A 23,818-nucleotide genomic window follows, 5' to 3' on the forward strand; every position below is an offset into this window, starting at 1 on the left:
CTTCTGATGTCTCAGTTCATCTTCTTGATGCTGTTTTTCCCATCACTCTTTTCTTTCCTTCTCCCAAATCTCTCGTTTTTCTTTCATCTCTCTTTTAACCTCCTCCAGTTTTCTGTCAATGATTTCCTTTTCCTCTGATTTGGACTTGATTTTTTTCTCCAAAGCTTCTCGTTCTTTTTCCCACTCCAGTTGTTGACGTTCTTCCTGCATTTTTCTTTTCTTTTCTTCCTCGTCTCTAAGTTCTTGTTCTCTCTTCTTCTATTCTCTCTCAGATCTTTTGATGTTTTTCTCCATTTCTTGAAGCTGCTTGTAACACTGGTGGTGCTACTTCTTGCCTTGTTTGCATGTAGTACCGGCAGTATAGTTACCTTTAACCACAGTACGAGGACAGAAGGGAAATTTGGGCCAGATCAGACAGGTTCTAGATTCGTAGGAGCCAAGGGTGTATGACAACAGAGGACTTGTACGCAGTAGGTGTAGGAAACACAATTGCATTTATTGACAATTATTAAAGTTTAGCAGGTTGTGCACATTTAACAAAAGTAGAGCGCGCTTCATAAAACAAAATAAAATAAAACCCCACAAATGGTCGACCCAAGGATATATTGTCTTTTGTGTCTTTCTTTTTAAAGTCAAATTCAGTCTGTCAATGTTCAATAGTCACTCAGTGTGTTTGTAACCAGTCGGGTTACAATCTACCAGTTCATCCGGCTCTTTGGGCTGGGCTCGCCATCCAGTACTGGAAAAGGGATCCTCGATTCTTCTCAGGTCCTCAAAACCAATCCAATCCAAATAAGCAAAGGAAAAAAACCTGACCATGTGAAGCAACAAATGCTTACACGGGGCTTCACAGGGCTCACGCTAGCTCACGGCCTCTGGAATACAGTATCACTCTTACTATTTCCACTGAAAAAAGAACTTTTGCTATCCAGCTAGCTTCTTCACCACACGGGTAAACGGACCTTTCACCGTCTGTGTCTCTGGCGTATCTGACTGGCACACGAAGGCACAAACAGGTGTCTGAGCAGCGCACACAGACTGGGGGAGGGTCAGACCGGCCACTGATTGGTCGCTCAGTGAATCTAACAAACACACTCTAAAGGACAAAGTCCTGCCCCCACACCATTTATATATTACATATACATACATACATATTAATTAAACTTATGTTTACATGCTTTTTATCAGTATTTATTATATTTAACTTCTTTTTATCCATATTTATTCCCATTGTGAGAATATGAATATTTATACTTTTAATCCCGTTTTTAACACTGGGTTACACGTTTCTCTCTCTGTTTTCTCTCTTTTTCAATTTCATCTCTCTGTTTTTCCATTCTTCTTTGCAGGCTCTTCTTTTCTTCCTGATGTTTCCTTTCAAGTTCTTCTCTTTCTCTCTGCATCTCTTCTTCTTTCTCTTTCAGGATCCTCTGCATCTCTTCTTCTTTCTCCTTCAGGATCCTCTGCATCTCTTCTTCTTTCTCCTTCAGGATCCTCTGCATTTCTTTCTGTATTGCAGTTTCAGCCTCTTGCAGCATCTCATTGGTGTAGTAGTTGCCACCATTGTTCTTCACCATGGTGTCAATCTTTGTTATCAGCTCACTGACTTGTGTGCGGTTTTGTTTGTCATGGTTGTTGAACACATGGTATCTTCCTCCACAGTCAGAGATCAGCTTCTTGAAGGAATTATCACATTTTTTATCAATGTACTCATCAATGGTCTGCTTGTCAGCTTTCAGATCGTCTCCTCTGGTTAAAAGAATGATGGTGAACTTTTCTGAATTCTTGCCAAAGAATTTCTTGATGAGTTTTAATGTCTCCTTCTCCTCTGCTGTGAACCTGCCGATCTGTATCACCAACAAGAAGACATGTGGTCCTGGAGCCAGGAAACTGACACATTTCACCATCTCCTCATAAACGTCTTCATTTGACAGAGTTGTGTCAAAGAGACCAGGAGTGTCGACCACAGCAACAGGACGACCGTCCACCTCACCCTGTGCTTTCTGGCAGTATGTAGTTACTGACTTTTGAGCTGATTCAGCTTTAAACTTGTCTGTTCCTAGAATTGTGTTCCCTGAAGAACTCTTTCCACAGCCAGTCTTTCCTATCAGGACAATCCTGAGAGGCTCTGTGTTCATGTTCTCATCATCACCTGTAAAAGAAGGATGTATGGGACTAAATTAGACTTAGGAGATATTTTCTTGATAATGAAATACATATCAGAGTATCACATTGAGAGAACAGTAAATATCAGTTACAGTTTACTTACCAGTGTCTGTGACCTTTGACCTCATCTCATTAAGCTCCTCCTGTAGAGAAATTATTTTTTTCTGCTGTTGTGAAATTTGATCCATTTTTGCGAATACAAATGTTGATGTTGTATAACAGAATTGTTTTTTGTCTGGTCTCATCTTTTCCACATGATTCAACAGTTCTGGGATCTGCTGTTTGTTCTTAATGTTGAGAACAACATATCGTCCTCTGTAAGTCTGACAGAGCTTCTGGATGTCCTTGTCTTCCTTTCCAAAGTTAAGAACAGCTGGATCTGTAGGATCTGAGTCCACAGTGAACAGAATCATGGTGAAGTCATTGACTCGAGAGCTGAATGTGTCCTGGATGGTCTTTAACTCTCTCTTGACTTCATCAGTGAGAGGAGCCACAGGTAGGACCAGGATGAAGGCATGGACACCCTCAGGATCACAGAGGGAGATACACTTGAGTGATTCCTCCATCACTGCCTCCTGAGGTTTTCCATACAAGGCAGGCAGCTCCACCAGGGAAACCCAACGTCCACACACCTCTCCCTGATGTTTAACACACTCTGATGAGTTGGAGACTGAATGAAGCTCAGTCTGACCTAAAATGGCCTTGGCTGCTGAAGTCTTCCCTGCTCCTCTGCTCCCACACAGAACCAGGTTTAAAGATGGTTTAATGAGTTCAGACATTGGTCTGATGGTCTCTTCAGTGACTGTGAGGAATTTTCCTTCGTTCTCATGCACGATGTTCTCAATCTTCTCCATTAACTGTCTATGATCATTTTCAAACATGTTGTAGTGTCTACCTTCACAATCTCTAAGGAAAGAATTAACAGAAAAATTGATCGTCTCCTCATCTGTGATGATGACCATTGAATGTTTAAAAGCATCTCCATTAAACACACTCAGGGTCAAACTGAGAGTTTTTCTGCTCTCATCAGTGAAATCAGAAGGTTTCACCATCAGCAGCAGAACATTTGGTCCAGGAGGACAGAGACTCACACTCCTCTTCATCTCTTCTCTCACTGTTTTCAGAGACAGACTTAAGAAGTCAGGAGTTTTCACTACTGTTAAAGGTTTTCCTCTCCACTCTCCATGGAAAACTTGTCTGCCTGGAGTAAATCCTGAAAAATCGTAATTTTTCTTCACAATAAAGTTACAGAGTTCTGTCTTCTTTGCTGAGTTCCCTCCAAACAGCAAAATGCAGAGTCTACGTCCTGTAAAGGAGCAAAGATACAAACAGGAAATTACTCTCAGACAGTCTGACTGATCCTAAAAGCCTTTTGGTCTTTCTTCACTTTTTTCATCTTCAGTAAATGCTGCTTCATGTTTTTGGTGGATAGTTCCTTCTGAGCACTTTTTTATAAGGTGTCCTAACTTTATGTTAAAATATCTACAGATAGAATTTGGGGTTTTTACTTACCAACAGGCTGAGGATAATTCAGAGTAACAGGAGCTTCTTTTCTTTGTTGAGCGCTGGTGTGACGACAGATCACATGTGTTCCATTGCTCATTTCTACAATGCGTTCCATGTTTTCTAGTAACTCCTGCATGGTGAGGTTTTCAAGCTGCAGTGACTTGTTTTACATCGTCTGATCATTTCCTGTATAGGTGTACGATACATGACACGATGCCCTGAACCCGGACGCCTCTGTCTGGGTGGTGATATCAGAACCAGTGAATGATTAAAGGAATGATCACTGAAGAAGTTCAGGACTCTGCAGAGTCTCACTCTTTGATGCTCAGTGAAGTCTTCAGTCTGCAGAACCAGCAGGAACACATGAGGTCCAGGATCAGAGAGCCTCACACAGGTTTCTACATGTTCCTTTATTTTGTCCTCAGAGATTTTAAGATGAAGCAGATCTGGAGTGTTGATGAGAACTATTTCTTTCCCTTGAATGTGTCCACTGACTCTCACACATGGGTCCAGTTCTTCCTCAGGGTTGAACTTGTTCTCTCCCAGTAACAGGTTTCCCACTGAGCTCCTCTCAGACCAGCTGTTCCCCAGCAGGACAGCTCTGAGCTCAGACACTGAAATGACAGAAAACACTGAACAAAGAATCTTTCAAAGTTAATACAAGCAGAAACAACATTATATCATAGGTTTTAATTAATCTAATTTTAATGATTTTCCACTTGTAACCACTGAGTTGTAATTATTGAAAAATGTGCAAAAATTGTCATTTTGTTTAAATATGTGTTATTTTTTTCTTGTTTTTATGGACAATTACTGAGCCATAAATATATATTCACATGTGAGAATACTACATAAACTTTGAAAATTAACCTCTGTTAAAAGCTCAGTTTTACATCCACAGTATCAGAATCTGAAGACCTTTTTTTTCTTGTTTGGCACAATTTTATTTCTATAATCTCTTTTGAGCATCATTACCACAGGATACATCACAGTTTCAATAAATTGCACCAACTTCATGTCTGTGGCATAGAGCTACATAAACACTGGTATCCTGAATGTTTGATCTGTTAACATGAAGTTAAGGAGACATTTGATATGTTGTAACCTCTCCCAGATATGACCCTCAAGGGTTTACATAAAATAGTTTTCTTCACTTTTCTATACATTATATGAGCTTTAAATGTAAAGAGAGAAAGCAGAATCCGTGCACTAAGGGGTTTTCATTGTTCCAAACAGGCTTCAACTTCCTGTTATATTTAGTCTTCACCTGCTCCTGTCTAATGTCTTCCACCTTAAATTGCCCAGTTAAAGTTTGCATTAAACATAATCTTTTCTTTAAAAACTCACTGTGGGGTGGCAGAAGTTCGATGCTGTTCCTGCGACGTCTGGGAAAAGTGTCTTGTGGTCCTGCAAAGATAAAGAAATACATAACTCTTCTTTCATTATTAGTAGTAGTAGTAGTTTATGCAGTAAGACACGTGTTATCCTGCAATGACTACATCAGATGGAACAATACACTTTTTATGTCAACGGCTGACTAAATGAACAGATCACATTAGTTCTAGGAAAGAATATTAAACATGACTTTTAATTTTCAGAAAATACATTCTGACAAATGTTATTGGTTAAACACATTGTTAAAGAACATTACATGCAACACAGCAGCCTGGTTCAGCAAAGACACTCAGATGAGACCTGCTGTACCGTATTCACCTGTAGTCACCTCGTTTAGTCTCCAAGCAGACAAATTTCACATTTCTCCAAACAGGAGAAACCAAGAAACAATTAAATTATTGTCAAAAAGTGCTTGTAGAGGGAGGTAACTCACAGGTCCTGCATGTAAGTGGGACAAAGTAAGACTCACCAAATGCTGCTGCCATGCTGTCACTGAGCTGCAGAACTCACTGTGGAGTTGAAAAGAAAAAACAACAATGACAGAGAAAAGATTTTTTATGTCTGACCCTCTGACCTCGAAGGGGTTTTACTGTACACAGACACTCGGGAGGTTTTATGTAAATATTCACAATAAAGTGAGCAAAAACTGTCTTCAGAAGCATGACTAGACACTCATAAAACATGGCAGAAAGTCCCTTTCAGACTGTTGTTTACTTTTAAGGTTTCAGTGTTATTTTCATTGTTTCTCACTACGGTGCATTTTATGCTTCCTAGTAAATCTTGAATGTCAAAGTTATTAAGTTTCAGTAAATATTTTTGAATCTTCTCATCCTTTCCTTTGGGGAAATAATTTAACACCAAGTTTGCTTCCCCCTGCCATCTAATATCTGCAGTCTGTCTGCCAAAGAAGTTGTTGATTAAGGTCACCTCTGTCTAAAGTTAATAAGTAACATGGGTGTGTCAGGAATCACTCTGGAGTTTGATGAAGATTTGATCAAATTCTGTAATCACTCATCTGCCAGCTTTCCTGGTGTTCAGGCTGCTAGTCTGTTCTTTATGTCTGTGTAAGTTCTTAATCATCCAGTTCATGATAGTCTAAGGAGCTTGAAAAGGAGGTGACTGGATTTCTTTAAGTTTTCATGCTCATTAGACAAGACAAGTCTTCTACTTTTCCATGTTTTCAGATTTAATTTTGTCATCTAAATACTAATCCAATAATTTTCTCGCTAAGCTTCTGCAAGCCAATCAGCTTCTGTTCTGTGTGATTTAAATATCTGTTCTCTTCTTTCAGTCTACCGTTCAGACTCATTTAATGCAGCACACTTCCTCCAAATCTCTGCTTCACCTTTGTCATTCGGAGCACTGTCCCAGCCTCCATCTCTGTATCCATCTAGACCAGACTAGAGATGGACCGATCCGATATTACATATCAGTATCGTTCCGATACTGACCTAAATTACTGGATCGGATATCGACGAGAAATAAAAAATGTAATCCGATCCATTAAATATCAAAAAAGCACCTCACAAAACGGCGTAACTCGGCTCATAACCGTAGCACGTCGGAGCAGTGTGCTCACGTGATAGAGCGGCTGTGTGTAGAAAGTGATCCCAGAGAGAAGTAAAGCAAGTGTGTAAGTTCATCTGTGAATGTTTGTAAAGCATTCCTGCGTTATGCTTAACAACCAATATATAGAGCGACTGCCTCTTCTCTCTCTCTCCCTCTCCTGCTGCTACTTCAATCGTGAAACTGCTTAATGATCAGCTGATCGGCTTTTCTGTCGCAAGTCCGTCTCTCTTGTTTGTTTATCGCCCACTTTGCACCAGAAAAAGGAAACCAGCGGCTGAACAACAGCAGCACGTTTAAGCTTGATAAGCTGTCGTTAGAATTTATTTAATATTACTTTCTACACCAGGATCCTTTTCTAAGCAGCTGACGGCTGGTAACTGTGCAGGGGCGGATCTAGCAAAGTTTAGCCAGGGGGGCCGATAGGGCATGAACAGGGAAAAGGGGGCACAGAGACATACTTTTCTTTCTTATTCTCATTTAAAATGTCTAGCTTTTAATAAATAATTATCTGAATCTTACACCCAAAGTTTTAATCTGATGTAGAATATATAGAAGTCCATTACTGTATATAGTAATCTGTGAATTCAACATTAAATAGATGTTGAATCTATTTAATTATTCTTGAAAAAAAATTATGAAAAGAGAAAAAAACCCCCCCAAAAAACCAAGGCTTGGACACTGCTAGCACGGCACCTACACAAACGCAAAGCAGGAGATGAAGCATGGACAAAAGGTCCAAACGCATAGAAACAGTGTTTGGACCCGTGTAGGTGTGGACGTGGCGTAAAAGAGTTAGTAGTTTATTTTATTACTACCTGTAATTTATTGAAAATTACTTGTTGTTACATCCTGTGAGGCTGTGGGAGTGTGTGGTTCCCACCCCACCCCATGTAAGTAGGAAGTGTGGGAAGTGCCTCCCTTCTTTGTTTGGTAGTTTTCTTGTCTTTTGTTGCTGCGAGTGTTTCCTTTGTTTTTTTGGCATTAAAGGTAAAACGGCGTTGCCGGCTCTTTAAGTTAATGTCGTTTGTAACAAAACTATATTATTTGTAATAAAACTATATTATTATAGAACAACTCTGTGTGTTTTCCTTTTCATTCTGTTTCCGGACCCATTTGTTACTGGTCCCCTCACTCGCATGCCTAGACCCCTTCGGAGGGGACGTATTCTCGATTAAGTGGCCCATTCACTCTCCAGCCAAGCACAGTTCTAATGGCAAAAGGTCCATCACCTACACTCCGAATGAGCTCCAAAGGTTCTAGAGCTCTGGGCATATTCATGCCAATCAAAAGCTCCACATTGGCCTTAATTTCTGGCAAATGAACATGCTTCAAATGTGGCCAGTCATCCAGGTCCTGTTGATTTGGGATGTTACCAAGATCTACAGGCATTTTATGCTGAGTGAAGAGGTTAGGCATATCACAGTACATGTCACTGTCCAATCCAGCAACTTCAAGTTCAGGTACAATGAAACTGTCCACCACTTTCTCCTGTCCCATGGTGCGCAGGAGAATCTTTGTCCTCCTCCCGGCAATATTCAGCTTGTCCATAAGACCCACTGTACAAAAGGATGCTGAACTCCCTTGGTCCAGAAAGGCATACGTTTCCACTATTCTTTGACCTCGCTTTGATTTTACTTTAACTGGCACAATGGCAAGCTTACAGTCTTGTTCACCGGCCCCAGTAAGACCACTAGTCTGGATCGTAACAGGAATGTTATCTGCCTCATTATCAGGTTTGACTTCATTCTTCTCTTTATGGTGGATATGGCGTATACTTGCATGTCTGAGACCACAGATTTTACATGAAAGGCGTTTTCTGCATTCTTTGCTTATGTGCCCAGTACACAAACAGCCAAAACAGATGCTGTTCTTTTTAAGAAAAGAAATCTTCTCATTATGAGGTTTCTTATCAAGCAGAGCACATGACTCCAGTGTGTGTCCACCTTTGCAGAAAAAACAAGCCTTCACAGTGCTGCGACGATCTTGAGCCCCTGTCTGATTCTGTCTCCCGACATCAGAGACTGTTGTGGCGAAGTTACTTCCTTTAGCTCTTAGATGTGGAGAACGTTTCCCTCCATTGCTGCCCTTGGCTGAAAGATGTGTCGCTGGAACGTCACATAGATTTCCAAAGACGGGGTCTGTTGCAATTTTAACTTGACGCTCAAGGAAGGAAACAATGCGGCTCTGCGATGTTGCCTCTCCTGAATGTCACATGCTACTGTTCGCCATTTGTCTTTTAACTTATATGGCAGTCTTCTAATCACAGCAAGCATAGTGGCAGGTGTATTTAATTCAGAGAGATCATTAATCTCTTCCATTGCATTGCAGCATCCACGTAAGAACAAACAATATGCCTGAAGAGCTTTTCCATCTACTGATCTAATCAGTGGCCATGAGTGAACTTTGTTCAAATAAGCAGATGCAATCACATGTCCATTCCCAAAGTGCTCATACAGCAGAGTCTTTGCCTTTACATATCCAGCACTCTCAGACATATGTTGACAGCTTTTAACAAGTTCATTGGGCTGCCCCTTGGTGTACTGTGCAAGATAATGCAGGCAGTCGCCAGCATCGCCAGTCTTTGCTTCTATGACCTGTTCAAACGAGCGCATAAAGGCCTGAAAATGTAAAGGATCACCATCAAAGGTTTGAATCTCCCTTTTGGGCAGTGAAGAAAGACTTTGCTGATGGACCAACATACAAGTTAATTCATTTTGTTTTTCCATAATGGACAACAGATTTTCATTGGCTACTGGATGAGCAGCTTGTGCCTTAGGCAAAAGTGGAATTGATCGAAAAGCGTGAGAAGGCCCCATAAGAGCGGCTGCAGGCTTTTTCCTTTTCATAGTCTGTTGCACTGTTTTTACTTGAAGCTCTGCATTCCCAGTGATTGTGTTTCCTTTTGTAAGCATCTGTGGAACAAAAGTCTCTGCATCCGCTTTAAGAATTTCAAGGCTGTTTCCTTTTGTTTTAAAATATGATTCCATTCCATTAGATTTCCGTGAAGCGACGCTCCGCATAGTGGATCCAGTTCTCAGCATGTTAACCTTTGCAACAGTTGCAGCTATATCTGCTTCAAGCTGAAGTTGTTCTTTCTTTCTCCTCAATTGTTCCTCTTGCTCTTCAAGAGAGTGTTTTTCTTTCAGCATATGTTGACGTGCGAGCAAGGCGGCCATTTCAGCTTCTGCCCTGAGATGTGCAGATGAAGTAGATGATACTCTTGAGCTTGACCTACTGCCTTGATTTGACACACTGTCGGATGGTAACACATCATCATTAACATCATTCTGGGGATTAAGAGATGACTGAGGTTCTTTTCCAGTGTGCTCTCGCGCCTCCATTTCTCCTCCCAGGCAAGTTTCCTGTGACTGTGCTTTGTCAGATGATGGCCTCCCCGTACGTTTATCAGTTTCAGAGAGCCATATCTTAACATCCTCCATAAACCCTTTATTGTATTTAGCGATGCTTGAGAACCATGTATTTTGTTTATCTTTCTCATCAAATGAGATTAGAGAAAGTAAAGATTCATGCAATGCACTGGCATCCTTAAACAGGTGTGTTAACTCATCAAACTGCTTTTTGACTTGTGAATGATTTTTATCATCTTTCATTAGTTCTTTAAGAGACATAATAACACTTTTCATTTTGTTTACATGCCTTTTCCGATCTGTTTGGATAGTTTCGATTTTGTTTGCAAGAGCTTTCTCAGTGAGAGAAATTAATCTTTTATCCTTTTCAGTTTTTCCAACAACAGATGCAGCCTGTGATCCACTCATTTTAAGCATTCAGCATAAGCAGCATTCCAAATCCAAAACAAAGGCAACAGCAATTCCTTCAAACTCAGTTAAACGCCTGCAGAGCCACAGCACACACATACACCAAATCCAACAGCAAACGTAGCGGTGGGCGTGTCACAAAAACATCTTCGTATGGTCAGAATCCACACTGCGTTCTAACAAGCAATACGCAGCACAAAAACACAGTTTACATACCACCGTTGTCTTCTCCTTATCTGTCAGACTAGCCGCTTTAATGGGTGAAGTGGCCGCGGTGTGTGGGCTCGCGTCGGCGTTTATTCAGCGCTGATTGCGGGAAGCTCCATTGCCGTCGCACTTTTTGCTGACAAATATTGGCGACTGTCAAGCCTTTGAGTCGCCGAGCGGCTGAATAGGGGAATAATGTTGACGCGCCCGCTGTTCAAAACGTAAGTCAAAGTTCCCGGTTAAAAACTCCTTTATTTGTTATCAAAACCTTAAAATCCGTAGAAAAAACAGTGATCAAAAAACATTCTAAGCTTGAGCGGTCAGCAAAAGTCGACTTCCCCCATCACCCACTCATTCACAAAAATCACCTCGGGACCTGAACAGGTGATATAGCAATCACTATTACTATCACCGACACCACGTGACCCAAAGCTACGCCTATCCACAACACCCAGAGTCACAAGGCCCACTTGAGCGGTGGCATCAAACTCTCAAGGCAATGTTGAGTAAGTATTGCCATGACACAGGAAAAAGCTGGGATGAGGGGGTCCCTTTTGTATTGTTCGCTATACGTGATGCGAAGCAGGAATTTTTGGGGTTCAGCCCAGCTACCCTGGTGTTTGGACATGATGTGCGGGGTCCACGAAAGGTGCTGAAGGAGAGTTTTCTCAGCGGTTGTGTGCCAAAAACTAACGTGGTGGAGTTTGTAAAAACATGCAAGGACAGGTGGCAACGTGCTACTTTGTTAGCAAAAGAGGCTCTCTGTGTATCCCAGGCAAACATGAAGAGAAGATTTGATCAAAAAGCAGTGGAAAGACAGTTCCAGCCTGGGGACAAAGTTCTTGTGTTGTTGCCCGTGCCTAATTCTGCCCTCATGGCTCATTTCTCAGGCCCCTATGTGATAGTGAAAAAAGTGTCTGACACCAACTATATTCTCAACACCCCAGAATGCAGAAGGAAGACTCGGCTATGCCATGTTAACATGCTGAAACCATACCATACCAGAGACACCAGCATGACAGAATCATCGGACACTGCTGGGACGGATGTCCCCGGTTCAGTCCCGGTTACCCTGCTAAGTGTAGAAGTTAAGGGTGATGATGATCTGGGTACCCTTTCTGAGGGACAGCAATGTGGGTGGTTGTCAAATTCTGTTTTTTTAGCTAAGGCCGAGACCCACCTGCCTCATCTTCCTCCGTCCCAGTGCAAAGATGTACTTGGCTTGTTGCACTCCTACCCGTCTCTTTTTAGTGACGTACCCTCCCGTACCAATGTTTGTGAGCATGACATTGATGTTGGTGACGCAGCCCCAATCAAGCAGCATGCATACCGCTGCCCCATCACCAAACGTGAGGTGATGAAAAAGGAAGTTGAGTACTTAGTAGAAAACGGCTTGGCACAACCTAGTTGTAGCCCCTGGAGCTCCCCATGTCTACTGACGCCTAAGTCTGATGGCACACCTCGTTTTTCCACAGATTATTGGAAGGTAAATGCTGTAACGGTCTCTGACTCGTTTCCGCATCCTCGTATGGAAGACTGCCTCGACAGCCATAGGCCCTGCCAAATTCATCACTAAACTTGATCTCCTTAAAGGCTACTGGCAGGTGCCTCTCACTTCCAGAGCTTCAGATATTTCTGCATTTGTCACCCCTGACCACTTCATGCAATATACAGTAATGGCCTTTGGCATGAAAAATGCCCCAGCTACCTTTCAACGTTTGATGCAGTTGGTGTTGGGAGATGTGCCCCAGTGCAATGTGTATCTAGATGATGTAGTGCTATACACACACACGTGGGCAGATCATATGTCCCTCCTGAGGACAGTGTTTCAGCGGCTAGACGAGGCCTCGTTGACCCTCAATCTCGCTAAGTGTGAGTTTGGTAAGGCGACAGTCACTTACCTGAGTAAGCAGGTGGGGTTTGGACAGGTCCGCCCAGTGGAGGCGAAGATTGCTGCAATCCTGGACTACCCGATTCCAACCACCAGACGGGAACTAAGCCGGTTCCTAGGTATGACTGGATATTACCGGTGTTTCTGTAAAAACTTTTCTGTGGTCGTGACTCCGTTAACCAAACTATGTAGCCCAAAGGTGCCTTTTGAATGGTCAGCTGAGTGCCAGCATGCCTTTGAGTCGGCAAAATCCCTCCTGTGCAGCACCCCTGTCTTGGCGGCTCCTAACTTCTCTCGACCCTTTAAGCTAGAGGTCGATGCCAGTGCCACCGGAGCTGGGGCAGTTCTACTGCAGGATGATGAGGAGGGTGTGTGCCATCCGGTCTGTTACTTCTCTGCGAAGTTCAAACACCATCAGCTGAACTACTCTACCATAGAGAAGGAAGCCTTAGCTCCCCTCGTTTTTCTGAACCGGATGTACAACCACAACCAGCGACTGATGCGCTGGGCACTCCTGGCCCAGGATTATAATCTGGTGATCAATCACAAAAAAGGTACTGACAATATAGTGGCTGATGCACTCTCACACAGCTCACAATAAGTTGTTGTTGTTGTTTTGGTAGAGCTTTAATGTAATGGGGGGGGAATGTTAAATCCTGTGAGGCTGTGGGAGTGTGTGGGTGGGGTGTTTGCCCGCTCTCCCCGCCTCCTCCTCTCTTGCCACTCCTACCCCCTCTGTCTCTCTCACTCTCCTCTCTCCCCAGGACACAGCTGCTCTTGATTAGCCTCATTTGCCACCTGACTCCTGTCAGCAATCACCTCTGAGGCTATTTAAGCTGGGGATGAGCTGTGAGCAGGGTGGTTTTTCCCTTGGTGGCTCTATAAGGTTTTTGTGCTAGGTTCTTTTCCTTTTCATTCTGTTTCCAGACCCATTTGTTACTGATCCCCTCACTCGCACGCCTAGACCCCTTCGGAGGGGACGTAACACTTGTATTTGCTTAATTGTTTACTAAATGTTTGTGTGTGGTTGGAGGATGTGTTTGTGCGTGCGTGTGTGCCCGCGCGGGGGGGGAGATTTTTCTTGGAAAACAAAGGGGGGCCTAGCAAAAAAAGTTTGGAACCACTGATCTTGACTCTGGGTCCTGTCCTAATTCCAGTTATTGCTAACCATCTGCTATAATGGTTCATGGAAGCCTTTTCACCAAAGAGCTTATTAATCAAATCCTGTCTCTCAATGAATCATACTCGGGTCTTCCAAACGATCTCTTCTTATTTGAGTCAAGAACAAAGTTGGGGGGGGTTCAAACTGAAATCCAAAAATTTTCAGTTTGTGTCTAGTGAAGGTCTTATTTCAGCATTTACTTAGTGGGTTATTCTCAGTTTCATTTGGCCATGTTGCTATCATTAGTTACAAAGAAACCTGATCTCCATCTAATATTACAGATTATTTACAGGTGAAAGATTGTTTTTTTACAAATATGACTGGTTTTCAGCGATAAATACTTCATTTAAAGTATACTTATTTAACGGATTTGCACATGTCATCATACATATTCCCATAGACCCCGCAGGTGTCATCTGCAGTCCTCAATGGCTGTCCTGAAGCTTTTCCATGTGTCCCTGGTGCAACACACCTGAATAACATTAGTAGGTCATTATAGCAAGACTCTATAGAACTTGACTGCATGCTGAGGTGGCAATACAGCCATTTGATTCGTGTTACAGCAGCTCATGGTGTTCAGTCTGCCTTTCAGACTCATTTAATGCAGCACGCTTCCTCCAAATCTCTGCTTCACCTTTGTCATTCGGAGCGCTGTCCCAGCCTCCATCTTTGTATCCAGCACCACCAGCATCTAGACCAGACGTTCCCAAAGTGTGGGAAGGTCTGGTGCAATAAAAATAAATTTTTCCAAACACTTACATTATTTTAAATTTACTTGAGTAGAGTTATGGGCTGCCACCTCAGCATTTAGTCAGGTTCTATAGAGTCTTGCAAATGACCCACTAATGTTATTCAGGTGTGTTGCAGCAAGGACACATTTAAATGTTTCAGGACACCAGCCAATATTTAAGACCACCGTCTTCATTGCTTGTTTGTCAATTTACCCACATTGGTAAATGGCTCTCATGCTACATGCTTCTAGTCTGTCTATGTACCCACCTTGTTTTTCTTGTGCTACAGTTCTCTGGTCACACCACCTGTTTCAGGCTCTGACTCCTGGGAAGGATTTCAGTATGGCACCTGCCTGCCCTCTTGCCACTGCTTTGCACTGGATCCCTTTTAACTCGGGTCAGCCCAGCATCACTCTCTTCAGCTGCTCCTCAAAGTGTCACCAACTCTGCCTGCAACATGAGCCATACTCCTCTTTCAAATTCATTCACGCTTGGAGAAGTTTCATACCCACACTAATCACCCACTCCTCTGTCCACAGTTACAGCTTTAGATCTCCACACCACAAATCATGTTCAAACAACAAGCCCTGAATCGCTCACCAAGTTTATTCCTTTGCTTAAACTTGTAAATAAAGTTTGCGAAAATTGCTTTGCTGTCTCCACAGTCACACATTGGCCCCTTTTGACACTAAGCTGTGTCGTCAAATATATGCTTAACTGCATCTGCATGCACATCCAACAGCAATGTCGAGTACCCCTGACCATCACTGCTGAGGTTAGGGCTGCACGATTTTGCATAAAATAAGAATCACGATTTTTTTGCTTAGAATTGAGATCACGATTCTCTCATGATTTTCTTTTCCAATATAAATATTTATTGCACTTATTAACTGCACATCAACTTTGTAACAGTTGAAACTGAACATAAAAACAATAAATAAACATAAAAACAATAAATGCCTCACATTTTGTGGTTGCCGCAAAATGTTGTACTGCTTGAACTTCCGTCTCCACCATTGCTCGACACTGTGTATAGAGCAGGTAGTGCAACAATAGAAAAATAGTTGCGGGACGGCACTGTGTAGCGTTTGTCTAGGGTGTTGATCATTTTCCTAAATCCCTCGTTTTGCACAGTGTTGATATATCTTTGGTCAGGTGATGAGTAATAGCTTCCGTAATTTCTTTGTGCCTGCGGGAGTTCGACGTGTATAGGGAAGCGCTGTATAAGGTTCCCGTTATTGATGTTTGGGTGGTTGACCGGGACGGATTTTCTCCTGTCACTTTCTCGTCATCCCTGACGTGTTCTCCGTTATTTTTTCCCTGCCAATCCAGTTGTTCAGTGAGGACGTGACGAATCCTACTTCCGGGCCTAAAGTAGTTTGTGTTTAATATGGCTTTTGTGTTGTTAACATGTTTAATGTTTTGTATTTTCTTCTATTTAATCTCAAAAAGCTCATAAAACAGTCAGTGATCACTGTTGACCTCCCTCGGCTTTTATTACCGCTAATCATTTATTTAAGCTCAGTTTTTAAAACCTTACGATGTAACTACAGCACAGTCCATGCAGCAGTATATGAATGACTAACCTCGTATTGTGAATGGATTATCTCACTTGTTCTCCTGGCTTACGTTTAGTCCTTTTACAGCATCCTGCCATGCGATTACATTTGTTCCAGACCACCGAGAACACTCATGTTAACTTTTATCGAGTGGAAAAAAAGTTAGCTTGTTTATATTATGCTAACATAGCTGTGTCGCTAGCGGTCACGTAGCACATCATTATATACCAGCTAGCCAAACTTCAGTAACCCTACAAACGTCACTGCTGTTTAGTTTTCTGTCTTCATTTATGTTGGAAGTGATAGCAGAGCTGTACGTTTGAATTTGTTTCCAAAACCCCGCAGTCAGGACATGCTATATTGTATTTAGATAGAAGCTAACTTCCTGCTAACTTCTAACGCCGTTAAATATTATAAATTCCATTTTCATGGATGCCTGGATGTTAAACTCAATTGTTACACCTGGTAGAGCAGAATACTGATCATTTTATTAAAGATGAAAGACTATAGACAGTTTTTCAACTCTCAGTAATGCCACAGTGATCGTTTGATATATGGACCTGCATCACGGCACAGCTTCTGTATCACGTGGTATAAAGCTCCACCATTGTCATTTGTTGAGCAGGAAGAGTGAGCGCTTGTTTTCATGCAGGTTATGTCCCGGATCAAAATGCGGTACAATCGTCGTCGTCTTTTTTTTGAGATCGCACATAAATATGAATTGAGATCGCGATTTTCTAACGATTAATCGTGCAGCCCTAGCTGAGGTCATAAATAAAACCTCCAGATTTGCATATACGAGAACTTTGAGAGGTCAGGTTACTCTCTAATATTTGCTCCCACCAAGCTTCGAGGCTTTACTTGATGAGTTTGCCTCTGTTTAAATTAAACAAGGTAACAAGAAGTCTGTGTTTATCTGTATACAGTGAATCTTATCTACTCTGTGGTCAATGTTCACTTTTTTCAAACGTTATCATTTTCTGCTTTTTGCATGCTGTTACTCATCAACCAACAGGACGTGATACACATCATATTTACTTTATATCAAACTGTAGGTCAAAGGTTGGCTTTATTAATATGAATGTGAGTTAATGATTTAAAAAGGGCCCTTTCTGATTATTCTCTGCAATCAGTTTTATGTTCCAGATAATCTAAGACTAAGACTTATGAACCTTTTTAAAGATTAATACAAAAGTTTCAGATGTTTCAGAAGAGAAAATTATGGCTACGGTCACAAAAATAAAAAAAAAATACTTAAATGCATAAAAAGAAAAATAAATCAATTCATGATGGAATAAGCACACGATGTCATTCAAGTTGGGGGTTTTTGCTTTTTTACTAAGACTAACAGGAGGTCATACGGGTCACAGTGAGTGTTGTATTACAGTTACTCAGATATATACCACATATCGTATGTATTACTGTGATGTCCACAAACTGATGGAAAGAAGGAAAGTATCCATAACTGTGATGGCCATGAAAGCAAAAAAAAAAAAAAAAAAAAAAAAAAAAAAAAAACAACACACACACACCAGATGGGACGTAAGTGTCTGAAAGTTTCTGAAAACCAAATTTTATTTTGACGGGCTCCTGGTTATTACAGTGAATAGAAGCTGCAGAACTAAACGCAGATCTACATTTACAAAGTTAACATTCTTACAGTTAAATATTATACTTTTACTATTGAATTTTGTTATTGCTTTTAACATTATGGCTGCAATTAAATTCATCGTCCCTGGACTTCAGACTCTCCGCTCTTGAACAAAAGTGCACTGCCTGGCTGGGTTAAACGCGTTACTTTATTAAAATCTGAACAGATTTAAAACAGACGAGCTTTTTGACATAAAATTCAAAAAATAATTTCACTGCATTTTTGTCTTTGAGATCAAATGTTACAAACAGAACCACAGAGATCCTGCAATCTGTGCATGAACTGATTTTAGTTCTTATTATTGATCAGATCATCCTGCAGATCTTACCTGAGCTGTGTGTCTGTGACATCACTGTGCTGGGAACAGAATTCATACTGACTCTTCAGGTCTTTAAGCTAAAAACAGTCGACATTGTTATTCCACACATTTCATGCAACATCTCTTCAAGGTGAAAACTCACCTGTAACAAAGTCTTCTCAGCAGAGTGGGCGGGAGTCTCACTGATGACATCAGCGTGACATCACTGAAACACCTGAACACCTCAGTCAACATTAACCTACAATGCAAGAGTTGGCAGTTTGTCTTGTAATCGGAAGGTTGCCTGTTCGAGCCCTGGCTCGGACAGTCTTGGTCGTTGTGTCCTTGGGCAAGACACTTCACCCGTTGCCTACTGGTGGTGGTCAGAGGGCCCGGTGGTGCCAGTGTCCGGCAGCCTCGCCTCTGTCTGTGCGCCCCAGGGTGGCTGTGGTTACAATGTAGCTGCCATCACACATCACACCTGTGTGTGTGAAAGACTGAATGTAGTGTAAAATGCTTTGGGTTCCACAGGGACTAAGTAAAGGGCTATACAAATACAGAACATTTATCATTTAACACCTCAAAGAAAACTAAGACTGAGAAAATTTTATAACTGAATAAAAACTGGTTTCTGTTAGATGAGAAGAACAACCTCTCCCGGTTAATTCCTGAATTGTAGTCTGTAAATGTGCAAAGTTACATTCAACCACTGAATCTATCAGATTCTCATACAACAGTAGGAGTGTAGATGGAGCACAGAAACAATTCTTCCTTATTTATATTTAATTTCCAATTGAGGATATAAAATATTCACAGTATGCTTTGTAAATTGGCACTGAACTCAATTTTATTACTGAAATTTGTAAGAATGCTGCCATGGGAGTGGAAAGTCATTTAGGGGATCCACTAGCAGTGTGCTAATGTATGTGCAAATATGCAGTCAGATCATTTTAATAAATTCCTGCCAGGAGCAGCGCAAATTAGCAGCTCAAATATGAGCACTGATGAAGGCGTGTGAGGGACAGAGTGATGTCCTAAAAATAAAAATAGAGTGTAAGTGTAGGTTTTACATGCATTTCTCTCCTAGTAGCGTGGCAGTTAAGAAGAGTAAGAGGAGGCTGAAGAAGGTTTCTATAAAAGTAAACTCTGTTAAGGTCCTCAGGACTATAATCCAGAGGAGAGCTGCATTATTAAAAACAAGCCTGTGTGGAATAGCTGATCTGTGCAGTGTGTGGAAGAATTATTTACCATCAGATCCTGAACTGTCTGTGTGTTCATTAACATACCGTCAGGTCGCTCTTGTTAACAGCTGGAATTTGGTAGATGTTCATATACAGTGTGTATGGCTCTCAGAGAGAGAAATAAAATAAAAACAACATGAAAATCTAAGCATTCTGTAAAGGAATTTCTTTTACTTATGTATTAATAACATTATTTTATTGTATAATGCCTTGGTGCCACTAGATTTTAACATGTCTCACACCAATACTGTAAGACAAATGGTGGGGGTGTAGTAAGGAAGTTGGGGGAAGCAGACCACTCCACAGCAACAGTCTTTTGTCTCTTCAAGGACTCTGGGAGGTAGCAAGGGAGTGTGAACCTTAAGGTGTGAAACAGCTGTGTACTGCCTTTTGTTCCTGGAGAAGGTATTTAACTGAGAGCCATGCTAGGCTCAGTGAGACTCTGCTGACCCTGCCCCGTGGTCATGCAGGCTCTCCATCAAGCTTAGTTGTATGTTATCTTTGTGTGTTTGGATTAAAGAATGTTGGCTACCGCTCACCGCTCATCTGCAGGCTTTATTTAAGTGGAAAACTTCCACAACAATTCACACTGCTGGAAAAATACACCCAGAGCATTTTCATTATGAACCTCCAGCAGTGACCGAGGATAATGAAGAACATTGAGACATTGCTGTTGGCCACATGTCGGCAAAGTTATGTGACATTAGTGATGTTTGTACTTTCAGCGTTTACTTTGTTTTAAAGCCTTTACTTCAAATATACGCCGTTTAATAGTTGGCCTTAATCTTACAGAGAATGTGATGATTTGATGGATAATTAAAGTCAGTCATATATCCACAAACACAACAAGCTGAAAGTCAGTGATGCTGCTCGGTTTGCAGTCCTGAATATCACGGCACAAGCAGGATTCACTGCACTGTTAATGTTAGCTATGTTATATTGCTGCCTCTGTTCGGTGGTGTCGAGCCAAACGGACTTTAACGTGTGTTTGAACGAGCTGACGGTTCACTCGTTAAGCTGAAAGAAAGATGCTTTAATCACAGGAGTCACACACGTGTCCACTGGACCATCTGGAACTCTTCTTGTTTAGCACTCGTAATAACACAAACACTAAATCCTCCTCCTCTTGTGCTGTTTTGTAGCAGTGTGTACACCTGAGACTGTCACCTGTCTGTCTGTCCTGCACTCTCTCTCTGTTTCTTTCTCTCTGATTGTGGAATAAAAGCATGAACATGTATTTATAAGTTACACTTGTGTTTGAATCCTGCAGCTTATCACACATTTGATTTCCATGTGTGACGACTGCAAGTGTCCAGAGTGAGGACAGACTGAGGGACCCACTGCTGCACATCATCTGTGAGGCTTTGCACCCCTGATGATCCACCAGGACAAACTCAGCAGTGTGTGAGGAAGAGGAGGAGGAAGAGCCAGCAGCAGCTGACAGATGGAGAGAATAGACAGACTGTTCCCTGTTTGTGAAGGACTGCTAGAAAAGTTTAACATAACTAATTGTCTGTCCTGAATCAGTTTTATTAGGTAATGTTCAAATAATGTTATCATCCCAGTGTTTTCAGTGTGGGAGAAAGTACTCAGGGCCTTCAAGTTACACACTATGAAAGGCAGCAACAAGTTTAATATTCAGAAACCTAAAGTATGTATCAGCAGCAGAATGGAGCTAAAAATAAATGTTTGTTTCAGTTCTATGAAGCTTTGAGTATTTTGGATTAGTAGCACTGCTGTGTTTGTTGCATCATATTGTTGTAATTGTTTATATGCTTTATATATTCTGAGGTAAGTTGATCTATAGTGTTACATTATATTCTATAAGGATGTTATGTGTTTGTAGACTTTCTGCCCAGTTTGATCCATTTAGCAGAAGTCAGCCTGTTTAAGGCTCTGATATCTGTTCTGTATGACTTAAAGCAGTTATGACATGGTCTGATTTTCTCACCCAATAAAGGAATATTTCATATATCAGTCTACTCTTCATTCTATCAGACACAGTTATCACAGCTCGTACATTTGGTTTTTACACATATATGTAAGCATTGAGCCAAATGTAATAATGCCAACATATTAAAAGAACAATATTTGTCTCTTATGTATAATACATCTGTATATGCACTGTTACAGATACTTGTCTTTGAGTGAAGATTTAAGGTGATAGGAAATATAAATAATGGCAACTTGAATCTTTGACCTAGAGTTCAAGCTCACTGCTGTAATATATCCTGTAATATATATATATCATAATAATCTGACAATAAATATAATATTGCCATATTATATTTACATTACCAAAGTGAGATGATTTTAATCTCATGAACAACATTAGTTAGTAAATAACAATTAGCTAATCTTGAAATAACTGTTCAGTACAGAAACGAAACCCAACGATCATGTTTTACAGTCCCGTGGTCTCAGCCTCAGATACTCAACTGTCATGGGCTGGGTCTGTGACCCGGTGTTTGAGTTTTTATGTATTTTGGTATTCATTTGTGCCCTAGTTTAGTTCATCTAGTTAATTTCGAGGTTGCTGTTTAGTCCTTTGTTTCTTAGGTGTTTATGTCATCTCCTCCTGTATTCAGTCTCCCTTGTCCGTGCAACTACCTGTCATGCGTCATGTCTGTGTGGTTATGTTCAGTTCAGGTCACGTCTAATCCCCATGTTTCCTGTTTTACTTTGAAAGTCTGTGCCTTCACTTTCCCTGTCCTGTCATTAGGTTCATGTGTATCAGCTGTTCCCCCCCATGTGTTTCCACTTCCCTTGATCATCCCTTATGTGTATTTAGTCTCTGGGCGTTTATCAATATGCGTACTTGTGCGTACTTGCGTTCTCGTGTACTCGTGATACGTCATCAGTCGGAGACCAAGTACTGTTCCAATTCGAAGTACGCATCACGCCGAGAATGCGAAAAAGTCCCGGATGTGTTCTCGATCCGCCCATTTTATCGAGCATGCATCGGTGTAGACTTGGGACAGCTATATATCCCAGAATGCATTTCGTCCAAAACTCAACAGCGGACTCCCGGCACATCGCCCCCCCCCCGCTCGCGGTCTTCTCACTACTGAGGTTAAAGAAACTCCAGCAGCTGTCTATAGTATTGAGTGTCCACTAGAATAGAAATAAAAGCATTCTAACATCTCACCTGCTTGTTTTTATTAAGGTATGTACACGTATGTACATGTACACTATTTTTATTAATAGAGATTTCACTACTGAGGTTAAAATGATATATAAGTCACTTAGATCACTTCTAAATGTTAATGTTTGGTTCATTTCAGTGTTTTATTTGTTCCTGAGTAAACCGGTTTGGCTGTGATTAAAGTTAAGCTTCATAACATGTTACTCACAGTTAAATTAGGAGGGGACGGCAGTAAAAACTCCGGACCGTGACACTCAACTAATCAAAGTAATGTCATTACAAAAATGAATGACCAAAAAAACATTTTTTTTCTCCTTCATTTCTGTCACACACTGCTGTATGAAACGTTTCTCGCGGTTAGTATCATGGTTGCTAGGCAACCTGAGCAGCGCGACGAAGGCCAGACCGTCCCATTTCACAAGCCTCTCACTTCCGCACTTCTCGTCCTTATAGTACGCACCGTACGTAGTACGTGTAGTGCGCGCAATTCAAGCATGCGGTCTCTTAATTGGGACACAGCCTGTTAGGAGAGACGGCATCCATCCCACTTTGGATGGAGCAGCTCTCATTTCTAGAAATATGGACAAATTTATTAAACCCCCCAAAATATGACTATCCAGAGTTGGGACCAGGAAGCAGAGTTGCAGTCTTACACGCCTCTCTGCAGCTTCTCTCCTCCTGCTACCCCCCCAAAAACCCATCTCCATAGAAACTGTGTCAACTCCCAAACAGACAAAAAACAAACTAAAAACCAGCAACAAACAACTTAAACATAAACAATCAAAAAGAAAGAACAATACAGTATCCACATCTGAACCAAAGAGTAAAACAGTGAAATGTGGATTATTAAATATTAGGTCTCTCTCCTCCAAGTCTCTGTTAGTACTCTGCCTTAAAGAAACCTGGTTGCAGCCGGATGATTATGTGAGTTTAAATGAATCAACACCCCCGAGTCATTCTAACTAGCACAGGCCGAGGGGGCGGTGTGGCAGCAATTTTTCACACCAGCCTATTTATCAACCAAAGACCCAGACAGACTTTTAATTCATTTGAAAGCCTGATGCTTTGCCTCGTCCACCCCAGCTGTAAAACTCAGAAACCAGTCTTACTTGTTATCATCTATCGTCCACCTGGGCCTTACACAGAGTTTCTCTCTGATTTCTCAGACTTTTTATCTGATTTAGTGCTCAGCTCAGATAAAATAATTATTGTGGGTGATTTTAACATCCATGTAGATGCTAAAAATGACAGCCTCAACATTGCATTTAATCTGTTATTAGACTCAATTGGCTTCTCACAAAATGTAAAAGAACCCACCCACCACTTTAATCACACTCTAGATCTTATTTTAACATATGGCATAGAAACTGAACATTTAACAGTGTTTCCTGAAAACCCTCTGCTGTCTGATCATTTCCTGATAACATTTACATTTACAATAATTGATTACACAGCAGTGGAGAGTAGACTTTATCAAAGTAGATGTCTTTCTGAAAGTGCTGTAACTAAGTTTAAGAATAT

At 41.3% G+C, this 23,818-nt stretch overlaps 2 protein-coding genes across 3 annotated transcripts; both read right to left on the reverse strand.

Moving 5' to 3' along the window:
* Nucleotides 1-533: 533 nt before the first annotated feature.
* LOC120435412 (GTPase IMAP family member 8-like) lies at nt 534-3,833 on the reverse strand. Of its 2 annotated transcripts, XM_039605000.1 has the most exons (4): nt 3,679-3,833; nt 2,270-3,472; nt 1,470-2,152; nt 534-1,403 (listed from the first exon to the last, which is right to left on the reverse strand). In XM_039605000.1, exons 1-4 carry the CDS (start codon nt 3,806-3,808, stop codon nt 1,269-1,271), a joined length of 2,151 nt encoding a protein of 716 aa, XP_039460934.1. In that variant the 5' UTR covers nt 3,809-3,833; the 3' UTR covers nt 534-1,268. The 2 variants fall into 2 exon arrangements, with proteins under 2 accessions (XP_039460934.1, XP_039460930.1); XM_039604996.1 differs by having other exon boundaries at nt 534-2,152.
* A 10-nt stretch (nt 3,834-3,843) lies between these two features.
* Nucleotides 3,844-5,641, reverse strand: LOC120435415 (GTPase IMAP family member 2-like; the record flags this gene model as incomplete). Its single annotated transcript, XM_039605006.1, has 3 exons — nt 5,537-5,641; nt 5,020-5,079; nt 3,844-4,286 (listed from the first exon to the last, which is right to left on the reverse strand). Coding segments are annotated over exons 1-3 (519 nt in total), but the record flags the coding sequence as incomplete, so codon positions are not given.
* Between the last annotated feature and the right edge of the window lie 18,177 nt (nt 5,642-23,818).

Source organism: Oreochromis aureus, linkage group 3 (genome assembly GCF_013358895.1).
Source record: "Oreochromis aureus strain Israel breed Guangdong linkage group 3, ZZ_aureus, whole genome shotgun sequence".
In the NCBI taxonomy this organism is placed as follows: domain Eukaryota; kingdom Metazoa; phylum Chordata; class Actinopteri; order Cichliformes; family Cichlidae; genus Oreochromis; species Oreochromis aureus.

Bases quoted from the DNA above. Each gene is read 5' to 3' on its own strand.
- LOC120435412 (XM_039604996.1), bottom strand. From the start codon at position 3,808: ATGCAGGAGTTACTAGAAAACATGGAACGCATTGTAGAAATGAGCAAT. The intron at 3,473-3,678 runs GTAAGTAAAAAC...GCTCCTTTACAG, and splicing joins GAATTATCCTCAGCCTGTTG to GACGTAGACTCTGCATTTTG. The intron at 2,153-2,269 runs GTAAGTAAACTG...CTTCTTTTACAG, and splicing joins GTCAAAGGTCACAGACACTG to GTGATGATGAGAACATGAAC.